The sequence below is a fragment of the Polypterus senegalus genome, chromosome 15 (assembly GCF_016835505.1).
Source record: "Polypterus senegalus isolate Bchr_013 chromosome 15, ASM1683550v1, whole genome shotgun sequence".
NCBI classification, from domain to species: Eukaryota; Metazoa; Chordata; class Cladistia; order Polypteriformes; family Polypteridae; genus Polypterus; species Polypterus senegalus.
Window position 1 is genome coordinate 90,514,014 of NC_053168.1, and position 18,909 is coordinate 90,532,922.

At 38.7% G+C, this 18,909-nt stretch overlaps 1 protein-coding gene across 3 annotated transcripts in view; it reads right to left on the reverse strand.

Annotated features, from left to right (window-relative positions):
• tmem67 (transmembrane protein 67) overlaps positions 1-18,909 on the reverse strand; it is a 160,888-nt gene that overhangs the window by 36,955 nt on the left and 105,024 nt on the right. For all 3 annotated transcript variants that reach the window (XR_005630735.1, XM_039737301.1, XM_039737302.1), the window contains 3 exons: positions 15,531-15,617; positions 14,954-15,053; positions 8,000-8,139 (listed from right to left, as the gene is read on the reverse strand). Coding sequence is in view for 2 of the 3 variants with exons in the window: in XM_039737301.1 (XP_039593235.1) it covers positions 8,000-8,139; positions 14,954-15,053; positions 15,531-15,617 (327 nt within the window). In the remaining variant the exon portion in view is untranslated. The remainder of the gene's footprint in view (positions 1-7,999; positions 8,140-14,953; positions 15,054-15,530; positions 15,618-18,909) is intronic.

Below are 18,909 nucleotides of genomic sequence, written 5' to 3' on the forward strand. Positions count from 1 at the left end.
GATTTAATGGCTGAGATGTTCTTGTACCTAGACCCTTCAACTTGACAATAATAGCACTCACAGCTGAGTGAAACACCTGCAGTCAATACCTTGGAAGGGTGTCCACATACTTTAGGTAATATGGTGTACATTCAACTGAATGCAGAATCCCATAGAACAGCAGGAGGAAATAAGTTATATTATAATATTGTATTATTATAGGAGTAAAGTTGGACAGTTTAACATCTGTGGCAGAGCGACGGGCACTAAGCAAACTCCTGTCAATCATGAAGAATCCACTGCATCCACTGAACAGTGTCATTTCCAGGCAGAGGAGTAGCTTCAGTGACAGACTTTTGTCACTGTCCTGCTCCACTGACAGACTGAGGAGATCGTTCCTCCCACACACTATACGACTCTTCAATTACACCCGGGGGAGTAAATGCTAACATTACTCAAAGTTATTGTCTCCTTTTTTATTTTTATTACTATTTCATTTAATATTGTTTTTTTTGTATCAATATACTGCTGCTGGATTATGTGAATTTCCCCTTGGGATTAATAAAGTATCTATCTATCTATCTATCTAAGGAAATGTTCTTAAATAGCAGTGCAAAGAAGTGGAAGACGACAATGTAAGAATGTAAGCACAAAACATCTGCTCAAGATAATCTGAGATATTAAAGAAACCTATGTAAAAAACAGCATGACAAAAGACAAAAGCAAAAAAAGATTATGAAAAGGTGTCAGGGATAGATGGAGCAGATTTACAAGAAGGATCCTAACATCAACATTAACTATGACAGTTTGCTCACCAATCTAGAACCAGACATTAACATTGACCCTACAATACATTGCTAACAAAACAACAGCAGGAGATTAAATTCCACCTGAACTGTTTAAAAATCCTACATCATGAACTGCCCAATGTGCAAGCTAGTTTTAGAAGAGGCTGAGGTACCAAAGACCAAGCCATCTGCTGGATGGCTCTGCTTGAAAATACAACCAGACTGCTCACAGGAAGGACTGCTAGCAAATAACTCAAATACCTAGGCCACGAATGCTGGATTTAAAATAATGACGTTTGCACAGAGAAATACATAAATGTAAGAACATAAGAAAAATTCTGACAGGAACTGACCATTCAGTCTAACATAGCTCACCAATCCATGCTCACTTTACTTTTTTCAAAATATCGAGCAGAGAATGTAAGGTCTTAGAAGTACTACATTACTTGGTAAACTATTCCATTTATTTATAGTTCTTAATGTGAATACATTTTTAAATGATACTGCAAAAAATAATTTTGAAATGATATTGCAAAAATCATCTTTAGCCAGCATGCATATGTGCCCACACATTCTTGTAGGAAAAATGTTAAAATACACATATACTCCAGTAATTCCCTACATAACTATAAAGACACTGTTATGTCACGTCCTAATCTTGGTTTGTTTAAACAAAAATATCAAACTCCTTAGATCTTTCCTCATACCCTGCAGTCCTGGTATAAGTCTAACAGCTATTCACTGAATATTCTCTTGGACTAATTTTTATTTTTATAATATAAAGAGTAAAGTTGCATACTATATTTCAGATAAGGCAATATACTCTTGTATATGTGTGACACCCTTCAGAAAAATTCCATATAAAACTTACGCAATCAGAGAAATCATGGCTAAACAATAACATATTAAAGAATTTTTATAAGTAAAATACTTTGTCTTAACAAGATTCGTTGAATTTGATTTGGTAAAGCTCATAAAAATAAAATACTGATACAAACAAGAACAGCAGTAATCACAATTTCCCCAAAAGCTCTCAAACAACCAGTTTAACAGGTCTTAAGGTCAAGATGTTAATGTCATGAATATGACAGCTTGTGTTGAAATGCAATGCACCAAATTACACTGTACTGTATTTGCTGAACTAGACAAATTAATCTTATTGTATGATAAATAGCATTTACAATTGTAATAATAATAAAAAAGGCTGCTAATTTATGTAATTTTGCCTTCTAAACTCCCTTGTTGCAGCAAAGTCAAAGGAGGATAAAATGGGATAAGCTTTTAAGTGCGGAGACAGTCAAGGAGCAGTGGAACAGGTTTAAAAATGTTTTATATTTAATGCAGGACAGATACATACCTAAATTTGAAATTAGTAGGGAATTTCAAAAAAGTTGAGAAAAAGAAGAAACTGCAAAGGAAAAAACAGCTTCATAAGGCTTTTAAAAGTAATAACTCCAATGTGAGGAGCAGGATATCAGGGGACTAAAAAGCAGTTAGAGGGGAATACAGCAGATAAGGCAAAAGATGACCCAATGAAATTCCTTCAGTATTTTAGTAGTAAAAGAAACAGTCAAGGAGGAGGTGGAGTGCATCAGGAATAGTAATGGAGAATTAAAAAAAAATACAGTGAAATAGCTAATGGTCTAAACTCACTTTTTTCTGAGGTCTTCACAAGTAAGATAGTAGATAACCTTCCATCTGTAAAAGAGACTACTAAGGAGGTACTGAATGATTTGGAAATTGTTGAGGGAGAAGTGTTGCTCAGATTAGATAGGATAAATCAAACAAATCACCAGGGGCCTCATGTATAAATGTTGCGTACTACTGTTTCCATGCTCAGATCGCAATGTATAAAACCTAAACTTGGCGTAAAGCCACGCACATTTTCACGCTAGCTAAAACCCTGGCATACGCAAGTTCTCCGCTTGGTTTTGCAAACTGGCGGCACCCAGCGTCAAAGCAGTGCTACTGTTCCAGTGTGGTTTCCCTTTCTTTTTTAGATCCACATCCCTGACGCGGCTTTATAAATACACTGAAATTAACCGCATATCGTTTATTAGTTTAATGCATCTGATTGTAATTAACCTGTAACAATATAGTGGTCCACAAAATGGTCAAAATATTCTAAATACCATAGCTGCTTTAGCGTTGTTACTCTCACTGCACCTTCTTCTTCTTCTTCTTCTTTCAGCTGCTCCCATTAGGGGTTGCCACTGCGGATCATCTTTTTCCATATTACTCTCACAGCACCACTCAGAGTATTATATCACTGTATCTGAGTGGGGAATCACAGTTCAACAGCAACCGATTGAAAAAAAAATTATTGGTATACAGCATCAAGCACACGCTGCCTCAGCCATGCTGTCTATTGAACTGCTCTCATACAGCAAATGCTTCAGAGCCTTTCCTCGCGGTTCAGAAAGTTTCATCCCAAGAACTATAAACGCACTCAATCAGTCCATCAAGTGCTCCTTGTAGAACGCTTTGTACTTATAAGTACAATTACCTCACTGTAAACTTACGATACAGTTATAACATTGCACAACCTGAGCCACTTTATAAAGCGCGTATTTACATATGATGACAATATTATTTTTAAAATGAAATGCAGCAAAATATGTTTATTATATTATACAGATAAAACTTTAACTTCATTTAAATAATCTATATTGTGAATAATTAAACATGTGAGGACACGGTGCGCTAGTGAGAAGCTGGCGCCCCGATTGTTCCTGCCTCGTGCTGTATTCTTGCTGGGGCTGGCGCGACATTGGAAGGATAGCTGGATAGAATAATTAAACATGTACTATGAAGATATTTCAATGTTCCTTAAAAGTTTTGAAGAATTGGTGTTCTAAGCTTACGGATGGCTTAATGTCAATTGCAGAGCTGATTGTGTGGTGAATGGGTATTTGGAGAAAGAAAAGTAAGGACAGGAATTGGGGGTTAGTACGTTTGAAAGAGACAGTACATCTGCAATAAATTATTTCATCGAAGGTCGCGCACGGCGCAGCAAGCATCTTGCGTGAGACATGAACAATCACTGCGCCACCGTGTTCCCATGTTTAATACATGCGTTAACTCCTATCATCATGAAAATGATAGAATGTATACATCTCAGTATTTTAATTATTCAGAGAACTGTAATATCATGAATGTAATGGATTCTGTGTCCTGTCGGAGGAAGACAAAGCCTGTTTAAGAAGCACGTTGTGATTCACACACATAGAGCACATAGAAGATCAAATACAAAACAAAGCATTTAACGTGTTACTTTAGTTACAATGGGATTTGAGAAACTAGTAAATTAAATGATTTAAAGATGGAAGTTTATGATGTTCTACTTTAATGACAAAATCAACTACGTGATTAGAGTGCAAATTTCGAGATTAAAGTTGACATTTCTTACTTTTTTCCCCTCTGTGTGCCCTTTTTTCGCTCTGTATCCTAATAAGCTTTCATATGACACTCAAGACCGTGGGCTACAGCTCGCCTTTTCATGGCAACTTTGATATCTGATAATTTCTTTTTTATTTCAGGCACTGTGCGACTTTGTGAATTTTAGTTTCTCCGACACTCTATGTCACTCGATCAACTTCCTTTTGTTGTTTATACCACTGTTTAAACAAACAAATAGTAAGTTTTATCTTGCCTCCACTTGGTATTCGCTGAAATTCTATATCCCCCGATGCTTTTGCCATTGCCTTTTCACAGAACGTTTAGCTTAAGGGCTATTTATATTGATTTGCATATTCAAAGAGGTATAATTCTGGGAGGTAATTGGGGAGTGGCAGCAGACGCGTGCACGTATGTTACTTTTCACGCTGACCAGGATTTATGGAGTGGAAGAACGCGGAAATTGGCGAATGCACAGATTTATGCATCTGGATTTTTTTGTGCAGACGAAAATTTCCGCTTTTGTCCTTACCCCATGTTTTAGTGTGAATTCTACGCACTGCATTATGCATGAGGCCCCAGGAGCAGATAACATTTACTCTCAAGTTATTAAGGAGGTTAATGAGTACACATGTAACACTTGACTAGAGTTTGATTAAACACATATTTTTAGGAAGTCAATGCACAATGGGGAAATTCCAAAGAACTGGGAAATGGCAAATATTATCCTATTACATAAAAACGGTGACTGGGCAGATCCAAACAACTATTAACAGAAGGAATTATTAAGGATATGATTGAGCAACACATGGCAAGAAGAGGAGTTTTACAGAATTGTCAGCATGGGTTCAGAAGAGGGAGGTCATGTTTTACCAACATGCTGGAATTCTATGAGAAATCAACGAAAGGATATGATCAAAATGGAGCATATGATATTATTTATCTTGACTTTCATAAAGAATTTGATAAGGTGCCACATGACAGTTTGGGCATGAAACTAAAAGAAATCAGAGTTCAGGGTGTTGTTTGTAGATGAGTGCAAAATTGGCTCAGACATAGGAATCAGAGTGCGAGAAACCTTGTCAGAATTGGTTAACATTAAAATAGGTGTTCCACAGGGGTCAGTGCTAGAGCCACAGCTATTTTTAATATATAAATATAAATGATTGGGATAGGAATAAAGTAACAAGCTGGTTAAGTTTGCATATGATACGAAGTATTCCAGAGAATAGCAACAAGACTGATTCCAAGGGTAACATGGGTTATGATGAAAGATTAAAAACAGCTGTGCCTTTTCAATATAAGCATATGATGATTACAAAGAGAAATTACTGAACTGTTTAAAATTATGAAGGGAATTAGTACAGTGGATCAAGACTGTTACTTTAAAATGAGTTCATCAAGACCGTGTGGACACACTTTTAAACTGGTAAGTTTCACACAAACATTAGAAAGTTTTTCTAAATACAGAGAACCACATACACAAGGAATACGTTACAAGTAGTGTGGGAGACAGAAGGACTTTAGGGATTTTCAAAACTAGACTTGTTACTTTAGAAGAATTAAGTGGATAGGAAGGGTGAGCTTTGTTGGGCTGAACAGCCTGTTCTCATCTAAATTGTTCTAATGCTTTCGTTAGTACAGAAAATTTAAATATACAAGGCTGCATTTTAACACTGTATGTCTGAACACTTTAACCTTTTCTAGTTAGTTATTCTTGTAGGCTATGCAGCTCTTTCACTTCATCTTCTTATAATCAATTTTAGAAATACAATTTAAAGGCTTTTTCAGATAAGTGAAATGCGTCTCCAAAGAACTACCTAGGATCAAACTTAAAATTGACAAATTTTGCATACATTTAGGTTTATAGAGCTTCTTTTTCAAATTGTGTTGAACGGTTACTCAAATGTAGCATTCATTCAACTATTTATCACAAATACACAATTAATACTTAAGGCACATGAAATCACTGTGAATATGCGGTGTGTCAACAAAGAATTTATTTTATATTTAATAGAAGAAGGCATGCATAGATGTTCTGTAGAGCTCATTTCTATAATAGGACATGAAAGTCTGAAAAAGAAAAAAAATCTTTCTTTAAAAGCCATGGGTTTGTCAACCTCTGAAAGAAAACCTCTTATAATATACTGCTCAAAAGAATTAAAGGAACACTTTTTAATCAGAGTATAGCATAAAGTCAATGAAACTTATGGGATATTAATCTGGTCAGTTAAGTAGCAGAGGGGGTTGTTAATCAGTTTCAGCTGCTGTGGTGTTAATGAAATTAACAACAGATGCACTAGAGGGGCAACAATGAGATGACCCCCAAAACAGAAATGGTTTAACAGATGGAGGCCACTGACATTTTTCCCTCCTCATCTTTTCTGACTGTTTCTTCACTAGTTTTGCATTTGGCTACAGTCAGTGTCACTACTGGTAGCATGAGGCGATACCTGGACCCTAAAGAGGTTGCACAGGTAGTCCAACTTCTCCAGGATGGCACATCAATACGTGTCATTGCCAGAAGGTTTGCTGTGTCTCCCTGCACAGTCTCAAGGGCATGGAGGAGATTCTAGGAGACAAGCAGTTACTCTAGGAGAGCTGGAGAGGGCCATAGAAGGTCCATAACCCATCAGCAGGACCAGTATCTGCTCCTTTGGGCAAGGAGGAACAGGATGAGCACTGCCAGAGCCTTACAAAATGACCTCCAGCAGGCCACTGGTGTGAATGTCTCTGACCAAACAACCAGAAAGACTTCATGAGGGTGACCCAAAGGCCCCATGTCCTCTAATGGGTCCTGAGCTCACTGCCCAGCAGCATGCAGCTCGATTGGCATTTGCCATAGAATACCAGAATTGGCAGATGCACCACTGGTGCCCTGTGCTTTTTACAGATGATAGCAGGTTCACCCTGAGCACGTGACAGAAGTGAAAGGGTCTGGAGAAGCCATGGAGAATATTATGCTGCCTGTAACATCATTCAGCATGAGCAGTTTGGTGGTGGGTTAATGATTGTCTGGGGAGGCATATCCATGGAGGGTCACACAGACCGCTACAGGCTTGACAAAGGCACCTTGGCTGCCATTAGGTATCAGGATGAAATCCTTGGACCCATTGTCAGACCCTATGCTGGTACAGTGGCTCCTGGTGCACGACAATTCCTGGCCTCATGTGGTGAGAGTATGCAGGCAGTTCCTGGAGGATGAAGGAATTGATACCATTGACTGGCCACCACACTTTCCTGACCTAAATCCAATAGAACACCTCTGGGACATTATGTTTTGGTCCATCCAATGCCACCAGGTTGCACCTCAGACTGTCCAGGAGCTCAGTGATGCCCTGGTCCAGATCTAGGACGAGATCCCCCACAACACCATCTGTCATCTCATTAGAAGCATGCACCGATGTTGTCGGGCATGTATACAAGAACACAGGGGCCATACAAAGTGCTGCGTACAATTTTGAGTTGCTGCAATTAAATTTTGGCAAAATGGACTAGCCTGCCACATAATTTTTTCACTCTGATTTTTGGGGCGTCTTTGAATTCAGGGCTCTGTAGGTTGATCATTTTCATTTCCATCAAACGATGTGGCATCCTTTCGTTCCTAACACATTACCCAGTCTATATCAGTATAGATATCCAGGAGGATTTCTTTTTCCCATTGAGATCTGATGTGTTTTCTAAGTGTTCCTTTAATTTTTTTGAGCAGTTTACTTAGCAGGTATCATGTGAACAGTACAACTGAAATTACAAATACTAACCCAGCATATGTACAGTGATATGAAATGTAGTCTAAAACTGTAACAAAATCCAACCTTTCTTTCAATTAGACATACCTCAAGAAAGAAAAGAACAGCAATGATCTGAAACACAGGATTAATTTTGCGCAATGTCTGTAGTTCATTCCACTCATTTGCAACAAAGTAAGTTCTCCAGATACTGACAGGGACAGGAACATTTTTAACTTCCTCTCCACCTATTAAAATTAAAACCAGATAGACAGTAAAGATTTTAGCTATAAATAAAAACAGAGCTAAATAATAAATTAAAATAGCTGAGTAACCTATAACAATTCATCCCACATTATTACTCACTATAATTGTAATAATGGGTGCAGTTACAGTGTATTAGAGACACACTGAGAGTAGAGAGTAGTTAGTAGTAGTTAGAGTGTAGTTATAAGGAATATTCCCATTGAAATATAGGCTGGCATGAACAAAATATTTTTTTTAAATTGCCCTGTAAGCATTACTTACAATATAATTAACCATTCACAATCAGTTTATTCATGAATGGATGAAAAAGGCACAAATAAACTGAAATGTACAGAAAAAAGTATTAACTATACATTACAGAGTAAACATTTTTGGTATTGCACAAATTATAAATGTGTCGAGATTAAAAATTTTATTTTAATCCTCATTAAATGAGGTGGTTCCTCATTTTTTAATGTTAATTAACCTGAATCTCATTTTATATTCAGCACTGAAAGTTTTCAAGTAAGTTCCATTAACTTGCCTACATGTATAAACTGCTCCTGTTGCTGCATACAAATTTACATTTCTTGAAATATTTTTACCACTCCATTTTTCCATCCATCCATCCATTATCCCACCCGCTATATCCTAATTACAGGGTCACGGGGGTCTGCTAGAGTTAATTCCAGCCAACACAAGGCAGGTAACAAACCCCAGGCAGGGTGCCATCCCACCGCAGGGCACGCACACACCATGCACACACTAGGGACAATTTAGTATCGCCAATGCATCAAACCTGCATGTCTTTGGACTGTGGGAGGAAACCAGAATACCCGGAGGAAACCCACACAGACACGGAGAGAACATGCAAACTCCACGCAGAGAGGACCCAGGAAACGAACCGGGGTCTCCTAACTGCGAGGCAGCAGCGCTACCCATTGCGCCACCGTGCTGCCCATATACACACACATATATCCTTGTGTTTATCATTAAATTGAATTACAGTATACTGTTTCTTAAAACAAGTGCTGCAACAGAGACAATGTAAATAAAGTAGGAGCCTTGCCAAATTATTGTATTAATTACTGGTACTGCCGAAGGCAAAACTGATAATTAACCAAGTGAAAAAATTATTTTTCAAATCCTACAAAGGTTAAGCGTGAACATTTTTAACTACTAAGACATTCAAGCACAATGATGTTCATAAGTAACAGATATTCTTAAATGAATATGAACAGGTGTAACATTTGTTTCTCAAGAATGAAAGACAGGAAAATGAGCAGGCAATTTAAATGCATACCTATTATTTTATCTGGTCATTACAATCAGCTAGATTATTAAACTTCAGTAACAGTTGTTTGAAAATTTTTGGCATTAGAGTATAAAAACAGAATTGCCTATCTTACATTACAGACATAAAAATATAGTTTGAAAAAAACGTAAGAAAAAAGGGAAAGAAAGCTCTCCATCACTGATAAAATCATTTAGCTACCTCTAAAAAAAACAGTAATAGAAAACAGTAGCACACACCTGAACAGGAGTGCAACCTGACTCTTTATAAGCTAGGTGTATAAAATGTTTAAAAATTATCTTCACATCTTAATTAAGACATGCCCCAATTCACAATATTTAACACATTTTGAACAGCAGTGTATACTTGTGTTTGCACATTTTATGAAAAGCAGATCTCCTGCTTTGTTGTCCTCAAATCAATTATATACAGTGATCCCTCGCTATATCGCACTTCGACTTTCGCGGCTTCACTCCATCGCGGATTTTAAATGTAAGCCTATCTAAATATATAATCACAGATTTTTTGCTGGTTCACGGATTTCTGTGGACAATGGGTCTTTTAATTTATGGTACACTAGAAAAATACTTCAACTGAGGGAAAATATACCAAAAATTATTTGTTAAGGATCTCTTTGTATACCACATTGTGAGTTCGGCCCTCCGGTTGTAATATGACCAAGCTGTGTGCTGAGCTTACTCTTGAGCATGCAACGTACAGTTGGCCATGTGAACAGTAATGTTGTTTCAAATCTCACAGCTTGGATTGCTGCTGTCATAACCGGTTTGAGTTTCATGGTTTGTTTCAATTACGACAGTATTTGTAGGACTTGTGTTGAAGAGACATTTGGCATCTGTCAAGCGTTGTAAGTATACAACCGGTTTCATTGATAACTTCACATCCAGCTTTTGAGAGTTTAAACATTTATAAACATCAAAGTGTCCACTACTGAAATCGTCACCTATGAATCTAAGATGTTTAAGAGGCATTGCCGGTTGTCCAAAGGTGTAAAATATTTAGCCATTTTGGTACACTTGAAAGAGACAACCGAACAATTCGGCGGCAGCCATCAACTCACATGCAGATGCATAGGTGAAGGGCTTAAGCATTTCACTCTTATAGTGCTCCTGTGTAGTATAATTATCTCCTGTACCGTCATCAGTCCACACCTTGAACCTGTCCCAGTCATTCAATACATAAGACACAATGTTCCTCCGGATATCAAGAGTGAGTCTGATATGGCCATGCAATATGTAACAAAGAGAATGGAAAAGGCAGGTGCCATCTCCGGGCATGGAAACCACTCGGTAAGTGACAGTTCTTTGATCGATGGTGAGCACCTCGATAGACATGTTAATGCGGGTATGATTGGAATGATAAAGGAAATGCATACCTGAACAATGTAAACTAAGTCTAAAATACCTACACAATAACTATAATCGTAATAAATGAACAATAAAACAGCGGAGAAGCCGTGGATTAAATAAAAAGGCTGTAGTTATCAGCAGGGAGACATGAATCCCGTGGCGAAGCAAGGAAGGGAATGTAGAGACTGGAGCGACAGACGGCCTTATATAGGCAGGCAGCCAACAACGTGGGAAGCGTTGGGATGGGGAACCCAATGCCGCCTCACACGGTGACCGAGCTGCAGGCTATGGACGTATTTATGTACATAAGTAGGATTCAGTTAGCATTGGGAACCCACATACCAAATTTCTTGAAGATGGGCCCATAAGTAACAAAGACCATTGAAAAATTGAATATGGCGGCCAACAGTGGCATCATACCACCGAAATAAGTACCAAATTTCAGCCTTCTACCTACACGGGAAGTTGGAGAATTATTGGTGTTGGAAAGTTCAATATGGCGGCTGACAGTGGCGTCACACCACCGAAATAAGTATGTACATTGGTTTCGGTTAGCACAGGGAAGCCACCTACCAAATTTCGTGAAGATGGGGCCATAAATAAGAAAGATCAACATGGGAACATTTTGTCAACCGTTAAGACCGTTACGCGTAGAATTTCGAAATGAAACCTGCTTAACTTTTGTAAGTAAGCTGTAAGGAATGAGCCTGCCAAATTTCAGCCTTCTACCTACACGGGAAGTTGGAGAATTAGTGATGAGTCAGTGAGTCAATGAGTGAGTGAGTGAGTGAGTCAGTGAGGGCTTAGCCTTTTATTAGTATAGATGCTTACTCAGTTGGTTTGCCCAGTTGATTTCATACAAGGGACGCCATTGGCGGATGGCTGAGAAGCTACCCAATCAGAGCATGTATTATGTATTAAATAAAATTCCTCAATGATATACGATATGCTTCCTGTGCAGTGCTTCACATACTTGAAAGCCCGAACAGCACGTATTGATTTTGATTGTTTGCTTTTCTCTCTCTGACATTGTCTACTCCTGACGCGCACTCCTTTGAAGAGGAAGATATGTTTGCATTATTTTAATTGTGAGACGGAATCGTCATCTCTGTCTTGTCATGAAGCACAGCTTAAACTTTTGAAAAAGAGACAAATGTTTGTTTGTAGTGTTTTAAAGTCCCTGTCTCTACAACCTCCTGTGTTTCTGTGCAAATCTGTGACCCAAGCGTGTCAATATAAAAATAACAATATAAATGTATGGTTTTTACTTCGCAGATTTTCACCTTTCGCGGGGGGTTCTGGAACGCAATCCCCGCGATCGAGGAGGGATCACTGTAATATGATATTTGTAACGTCTAATATGTCTTATTTTCTCTTATTTTGTCTAATATATTGGGTAATACGAGTGTAATGGTGACTAAAGGGTGTTATTTCATGTCTAGAGGGCTCTAATAATGTTAAAAAACGTATCTAGAAGGTCGTAAACAGGTTTTCTGTGCTCTAACTGTGAAAATATTTGATTTATAAATAAAGAATCCTACTTCGCGGAAATTCATTTATTGCGGTAGAGTCTGGAACTGATTAACGAGGGCAGACTATCACATATCATTGCAAAAAAATAATTTTTTTCAGAATACAATGGAACCTCAGGTTACAACCATAAATCGTTCCAAAATTCTGGTTGCAACCCGATTTGGTCGTGACCCGAAGTAATTTCCCTAATAGGATTGTATATAAATACTCCGTTCCGGACCATACAAGCTGTATGTAAATATATTTTTTTAAAGATTTTTAAGCAAAAAAATTGTTAATTATACCATAGAATGCACAGTGTAATAGTAAACTAAATGTAAAAACATTGAATAACACTGAGATAACCTTCAACAGAGAAAACTAACATTCCAAGAGTTCACGCTATAACCTTACGAACCACTCTCTGTGAACACTTTTTGTAATGAGTTTTAAGCACAGGGGAAAAAATGAACATTTGAAAAATCCGTAATTTATACAAAAACTAACCATAAACAACCAAGAAAACTAACCTTGCATGAGTCGAGTTCTGGCATGAAGGAAGTGAGGAGGAACTAGGTGGAGAAGACATTACAATTTTGAGCTAAAGTCTGTGACGATGCGGGTTTACTGCACGCTCCCATCTCGCTTCCGGGAACCCTTAAACCCGTCACCGTTGGTAATGTTACCGATGAGCACGACAGTGAGGCACTACAATGGAGCAATTGGATGGTGCAAAAAAGTGCCAAGTGCTTTTATTAAAATCAACAAAACAACCATCAAAAACAAAGTCCAAATTAAAGTGCAGTGCTTTCAGAATCCTTCAATAAATAAATGATCCCATAAAAACAGAAGTCAAGTGGAGGTTAAAATCCAATAGAAAAAAGTCTTCATTAAATATAATGAGATTAAAACAATGTTCAAAACAGGCTCTTTAAAAACAAGCCCAGTGCATTCTTTAACTGCCTTCTCGGCCTTACTGCCTTCTTGCGCTCTCTCTCGCTTGTTCTTGTTTGCTCTCTCTCCGCACAGGGAGAGACTAAACACGTGCGGAAATCATCGGCGCATATGAACCGTAAGGGAAACTGGTTTGTTCATCACCCGAGTGTGTGATTGTGAACAGATGCAAAAGTTTGGCAAACTTTTTGGTCGTAATCCAATTTGTATGTGGTTTGAGACGTTCGTGACCCAAGGTTCCACTGTACAGGTCAAATCTGTTTATAACGAATATCAAAGTAGCAAAATTTCCAGTATAATGTATATTTTTATTTGTTCCTGATAAACGTTCATACAAAATGTACTAAACTATATTTCATTGTAGCAAAAGACTGATCTCAGTATAACGAAATATTTTGTTTTTCGAAATTTGTGAATGAGATGACAACTTGATACAATATTTCTGTGAACTCATTTTGTTCTTGACACAAGGCGGTAGTAGACGTGTTTGCAGGCGACAGTCATACGAAGTTCTTATACTTACCTATCCATCCAAGGTGTTTCCTGCGATTCTCAAACTTTTTTTGTCAAAACATTTTTTTTTTATTTTTAAGACATTTTTTATTGTGTGCTAATAAACCTACGATCAAAATGGACAAAAAAACAACGTCAATTCACACTGAAAGAAAAATTAAGCATATTGAAGGAAATAGACTCTGGGAAGAAAAAGAATGACGTTGCCAAAACACACAGCATAGCACCTTCAATGATATCAACGTTTTTAAAAGATCGGAAGAAAATAGAAGAGCAAATTAAAGAACACGCAATGGGACCACATAGGAAGAAAATTTGAGGTGCTTTAAATGATAATGTGGATAAGGCAACTTTCGCGTGGCTCCAAGATGTAAGGTCACGAAATGTCCCGTTAAATGGACAGATGATTCGTGAAAAAGCCTTGGAATTTGCTAAGATGTTAAAGTCATTCCAGGCAAGTGTCAGATGGCTGAATAGGTTTCGGGAATGCTACGGGATAACATCGAGGGCAATTTGTGGAGAAGCAAACAGTGTCCCATAAGAACGTGTTGCAGAATGGCATGCAGGAGACATAAAAAGAATTGTGGTGGAGTACAGCAGGAATGACATTTTTAATGCAGATGAAACAGGGGTATTTTACCAGTTACTTCCTAATTGGACTTTGACATTTAAAGGAGATCCGTGTAAAGGGGGAAAGAAATCAAAAGTCAGATTAACTGCGTTGTTTTGTTGCAATGCTTCAGGCACGGAAAAGTTGAAGTCATTAATCATAGGGAAATATGCAAATCCACATTGTTTCAGAAACGTGCATTCACTTCCCTTATCGGTCAAACCAATGTGCCTGGATGACACAGCAATTATTCAACGAATGGTTGATAAATCTAGACAGAAAAATGAGAAGAGAAAAAAGGAAAATTCTTCTCTTAATAGATAATTGCTCAGCCCATAATTTAACATGCCAACTGGAGCACGTGAGAGCTGAATTCTTCGAAACATCTAAAACATTGTGCTGTCCCTCCGTTGTAAACACTAGCAGGAGGCAGGATTTAGCGAATCATTTTTATGAGAGCCCACACAAGCACTTGCCTTAAAGGAAACATAGGTTATAATCATGTTATAAGCATATCAACATAAAAAAATGCAAAGACATACTGTATAGGATCACATAAAGCATACCTTCTACAGTTTTAAGAAGTTTTCCTCTAGGTCTCTCCCAATCAATAAAGAAAATGTCTATGGACAGTTGTGTCAGAATTTTATGTACAAAATGAATTGCCTGAAAACAGAAAAACAGATGCACTATTTGCAGAAAGGAAGAACAAAAAAAAGGAAACAAAAAAGACTAAACATCTGTAAAATAAAAAGTATCAAAACTAATGTTTCAAACATGTTTAATAAGATGATACAATATATATGGGGCTATACAGTGCCATGGTAGTAAGTACCATTGCCTCATAATTTAAATCTCAGCCTAGTTACCGCAATTGCATTGTGTGCTTGATCTCTAGGTGTCTACTGAAATGTACATGTACATTTCTCTCCAAGTACTCCTGTTTTCCTTCCAGAACTTGCATTCATTGTTTACTGTGAATTACCACAATATGAATGTTTGTGGGTATATACTTCAGTGTATCGTGTAATGAAGTAGTTCAGAATTCTGGTTCCTGCCTAACAAACAATCATCACCCCACAGCGGTTGAATTGAAGGGTATACTGTATAAATAAAAACCTTTATTAATAATTACATTCTTACCTTTAGTACAAAAGCACACCCAATATAGGTAGAAAATGTTTTTTCTTGCTCTGGCAAGGGTAAAAGAACTGACACAAACTGCTGAGCCTACAAAGCAAAGAAACACATTTATTCACCTGTTAATCATTTTGTACCAGCCTAGATAAAGCTTCCTTGAGTTGCATGACCTGCTCTCAGATAGCAGACAAAAAATACAGAACAATAGCAAAGATTATGTGACCACCTTTTCCAGAAAACTAACTTAAAGTCAGATAGGACGGTAGGAACTGTGATTCATGGGTCATCCAGGTTGTAAGGAACTACTTTGCAACTTAAGCTGTTGAGGGCTAAGTCCCACAAGTTTAGGTGCAAATTTGCATAAACTGTTGTTCATACTAAATCTGGTATATAGAAACAGTATGGCTTGGATCTTTCAAAAATCTTTTTGTCAGCGAATTTGACTAAGTCCATAAAGGCAGCTCTATCAAATAAATGTTTAAGGAAAACCAACATTTGAACAGATCATGGTAACTGTTGTTGTATGCGACTTGATAAACATTTTGTCATTTCTTCCATTTTAGGCTATACCATATATGCATTGAAAGTCCTCCAGGCAGTGAGACGTGAACGATTAATTTGAGGGGAGGTATGCAAATATTTGGTGTAGCTTATTTCCCTTTTACCCTTGGAAATGCGTCTTGTTTAAGTGGTATTTGGTATCGCTGAGCTATTACCATCTGGGCGAACTTTGGGAATAAGGGAAACATTCAGCTTTAAGGTGCAATTAGGATTACAGGAATGTCTTCCAGGGATACAGTGACAGTACATATCACAATAATTACATTATAATAGGTATTTCCTTTAAAGGTTGCATATTTTAAACTACATGATATCTGATATTGTTTTTTACAAGGACTTGACATTGCTCTGAATGCTTCTTTCCCATCCAGTGAGTAAACAGCTTTTATTTTAATGTGTAGTAAAAGTTATACTCTGTTCTGTAAGCTGTGAAAATTCACACTCAAAGCTGATGTCAATTGTCTTGATGCAGACCTCTAATTAATTAAATAAGACCTTTCAATCTATTTGCACAATGTGGATGTTTTACTTTATCAATTTGTCAGGTATATTGTTCTCATGTTCTCCTCTGCACAGTCTGCTCTCAGTATAGCCAGTCATTCATAGGGAGATATCTGGAATTTTTCTAAATCCACCCAAGTACTATATTTAATGTTTGAATGGAGAACTCTGTATCATATTAAGAAGTATAAGTAGCACATGATCCAAACTAGCATTATTTTGGCAATTGCCTTATTCTTGCAGGTAGCAGGTATACTAGCCCTTCTTGAGCTATGACTCAAAAGTTATTTTAAAGGTTTGAAAGCCTGTATATATTTATAAGGAGTTAACACCTCAAGACCAAAGACACAAACCATCATAACATGGTTAAGTGTAGACCATTCTATCTGCCGAGGGAGTTCACCTCCACTATAATAACAGCTGCATATATCCCACCGGATGCTAATGCTAAGCTTGCTATGAAAGAACTCTATGCAGCCATTAGCAAACAACAATCTGCTCACCCTGAGGCTGCATTTATTGTAGCAGGTGATTTCAACCACTCCAACCTAAAGACGGTGCTACCTAAATTTCACCAACATGTCTCCTGCCATACCAGAGGGGATAAAACCTTGGATCATGTTTACACTAACATTGTTGGAGCCTACACAGCTACACCCCTCCCCCACCTGGGACAGTCTGATCACCTTTCTTTGTTTCTCACCCCCAAATACTCACCACTCATCAACCGTGTGAGACCAACAGTGAAGACCATCAAAGTGTGGCCAGCGGGGGTTGACTCTACACTCCAGGACAGGTTTAAGGAGACAGACTGGAGCATGTTTGCCTCTCAGGCCACCTTCGACTCACAAATAAACATTGACTACTACACACACTCAGTACTGGAACACATCAGCACCACAATTGACAGTGTTACCATAGAGAAGTGGATCACAACTCTGACCCCCGACGTATGTGGCTGGGCATCCAGGCCATCTCTGAGTATAAGTCCGGCACTTCCACACAGACAGCCATGGATATGTCCTCCCTCAATGAGCTGAATGACTTCTACGCTCGCTTTGACAAGGACAACAAGGAAAAGTCCACCATAACCCTACCCTCTGATGACTGCCATACCATCACACTCACCCACACGGAGGTCCATAACGCACTAAGCAGCATCAATGCTCATAAGGCTGCTGGCCCTGATGGCATTCCTCGACGTGTCCTTAGAGCATGTGCTGAACAGCTCGCAGGGGTCTTCACGGATATTTTCAACCTGTCCCTTGCCCAGGCAGCAGTACCAGCATGCTTCAAAACCACCTCGATAGTGCCAGTGCCGAAACACTCATCACCGATGTGCCTGAATGACTACCGCCCTGTAGCACTCACGCCCATAGCTATGAAGTGCTTTGAGCGACTGGTACTGGCACACCTCAAGACATGCCTGCCCCCCACACTGGATCCTCACCAATTTGCCTACCGTAACAATAGGAGTACAGAGGATGCTGTATCCACAGCGCTTCACTGTGTACTCTCACACCTGGACAATAAGAACACCTATGCAAGATTGCTGTTTGTTGACTTCAGCTCAGCATTCAATACAGTCATCACTTCCAAGTTGATCACTAAACTTGTGGATCTTGGTATCAACAATTCCATCTGTAATTGGATCATGGACTTCCTGACCAACAGACCCCAGCATGTCAGGTCAGGCCATAACTGCTCTACCACCATTACACTCAACACTGACGTTCCACAGGGCTGTGTGCTGAGCCCGTTCCTCTACTCCCTTTTCACTCATGACTGCAGGCCCATGTATGGATCCAACTCCATCATCAAGTTTGCAGACGATACCACGGTGATTGGTCTCATCAGTGACAACGATGAGTCTAATTACAGGGAGGAGGTAAAACACTTAGCTGCGTGTTGCGCTGAAAATAACCTGCTCCTGAATACCACCAAAACCAAGGAGCTCATTGTGGACTTCAGGAAGAAGAAGGGAGACACCCACTACCCCATTCACATCAATGGCATGGCTGTCAAACGGGTTTCCAGCTTCAAATTCCTGGGGACACACATCTCGGAGAACCAGTAATGGACAAACAACACCTCCAGCCTGGTCAAGAAGGCCCATCAGCGCCTCTTCTTCTTGAGGACATTGAAGAAGAGCCAACTGTCTGCTGTCATACAGGGCAACTTCTACCACTGTGCGATAGAGAGCATCCTGACCAACTGTATCACAGCCTGGTATGGGAATTGCTCTGTTGCTGACCGCAAGGCACTGAAGCGGGTGGTGAAAACCGCACAACGCATCATAGGGACTCCACTTCCGGTCATT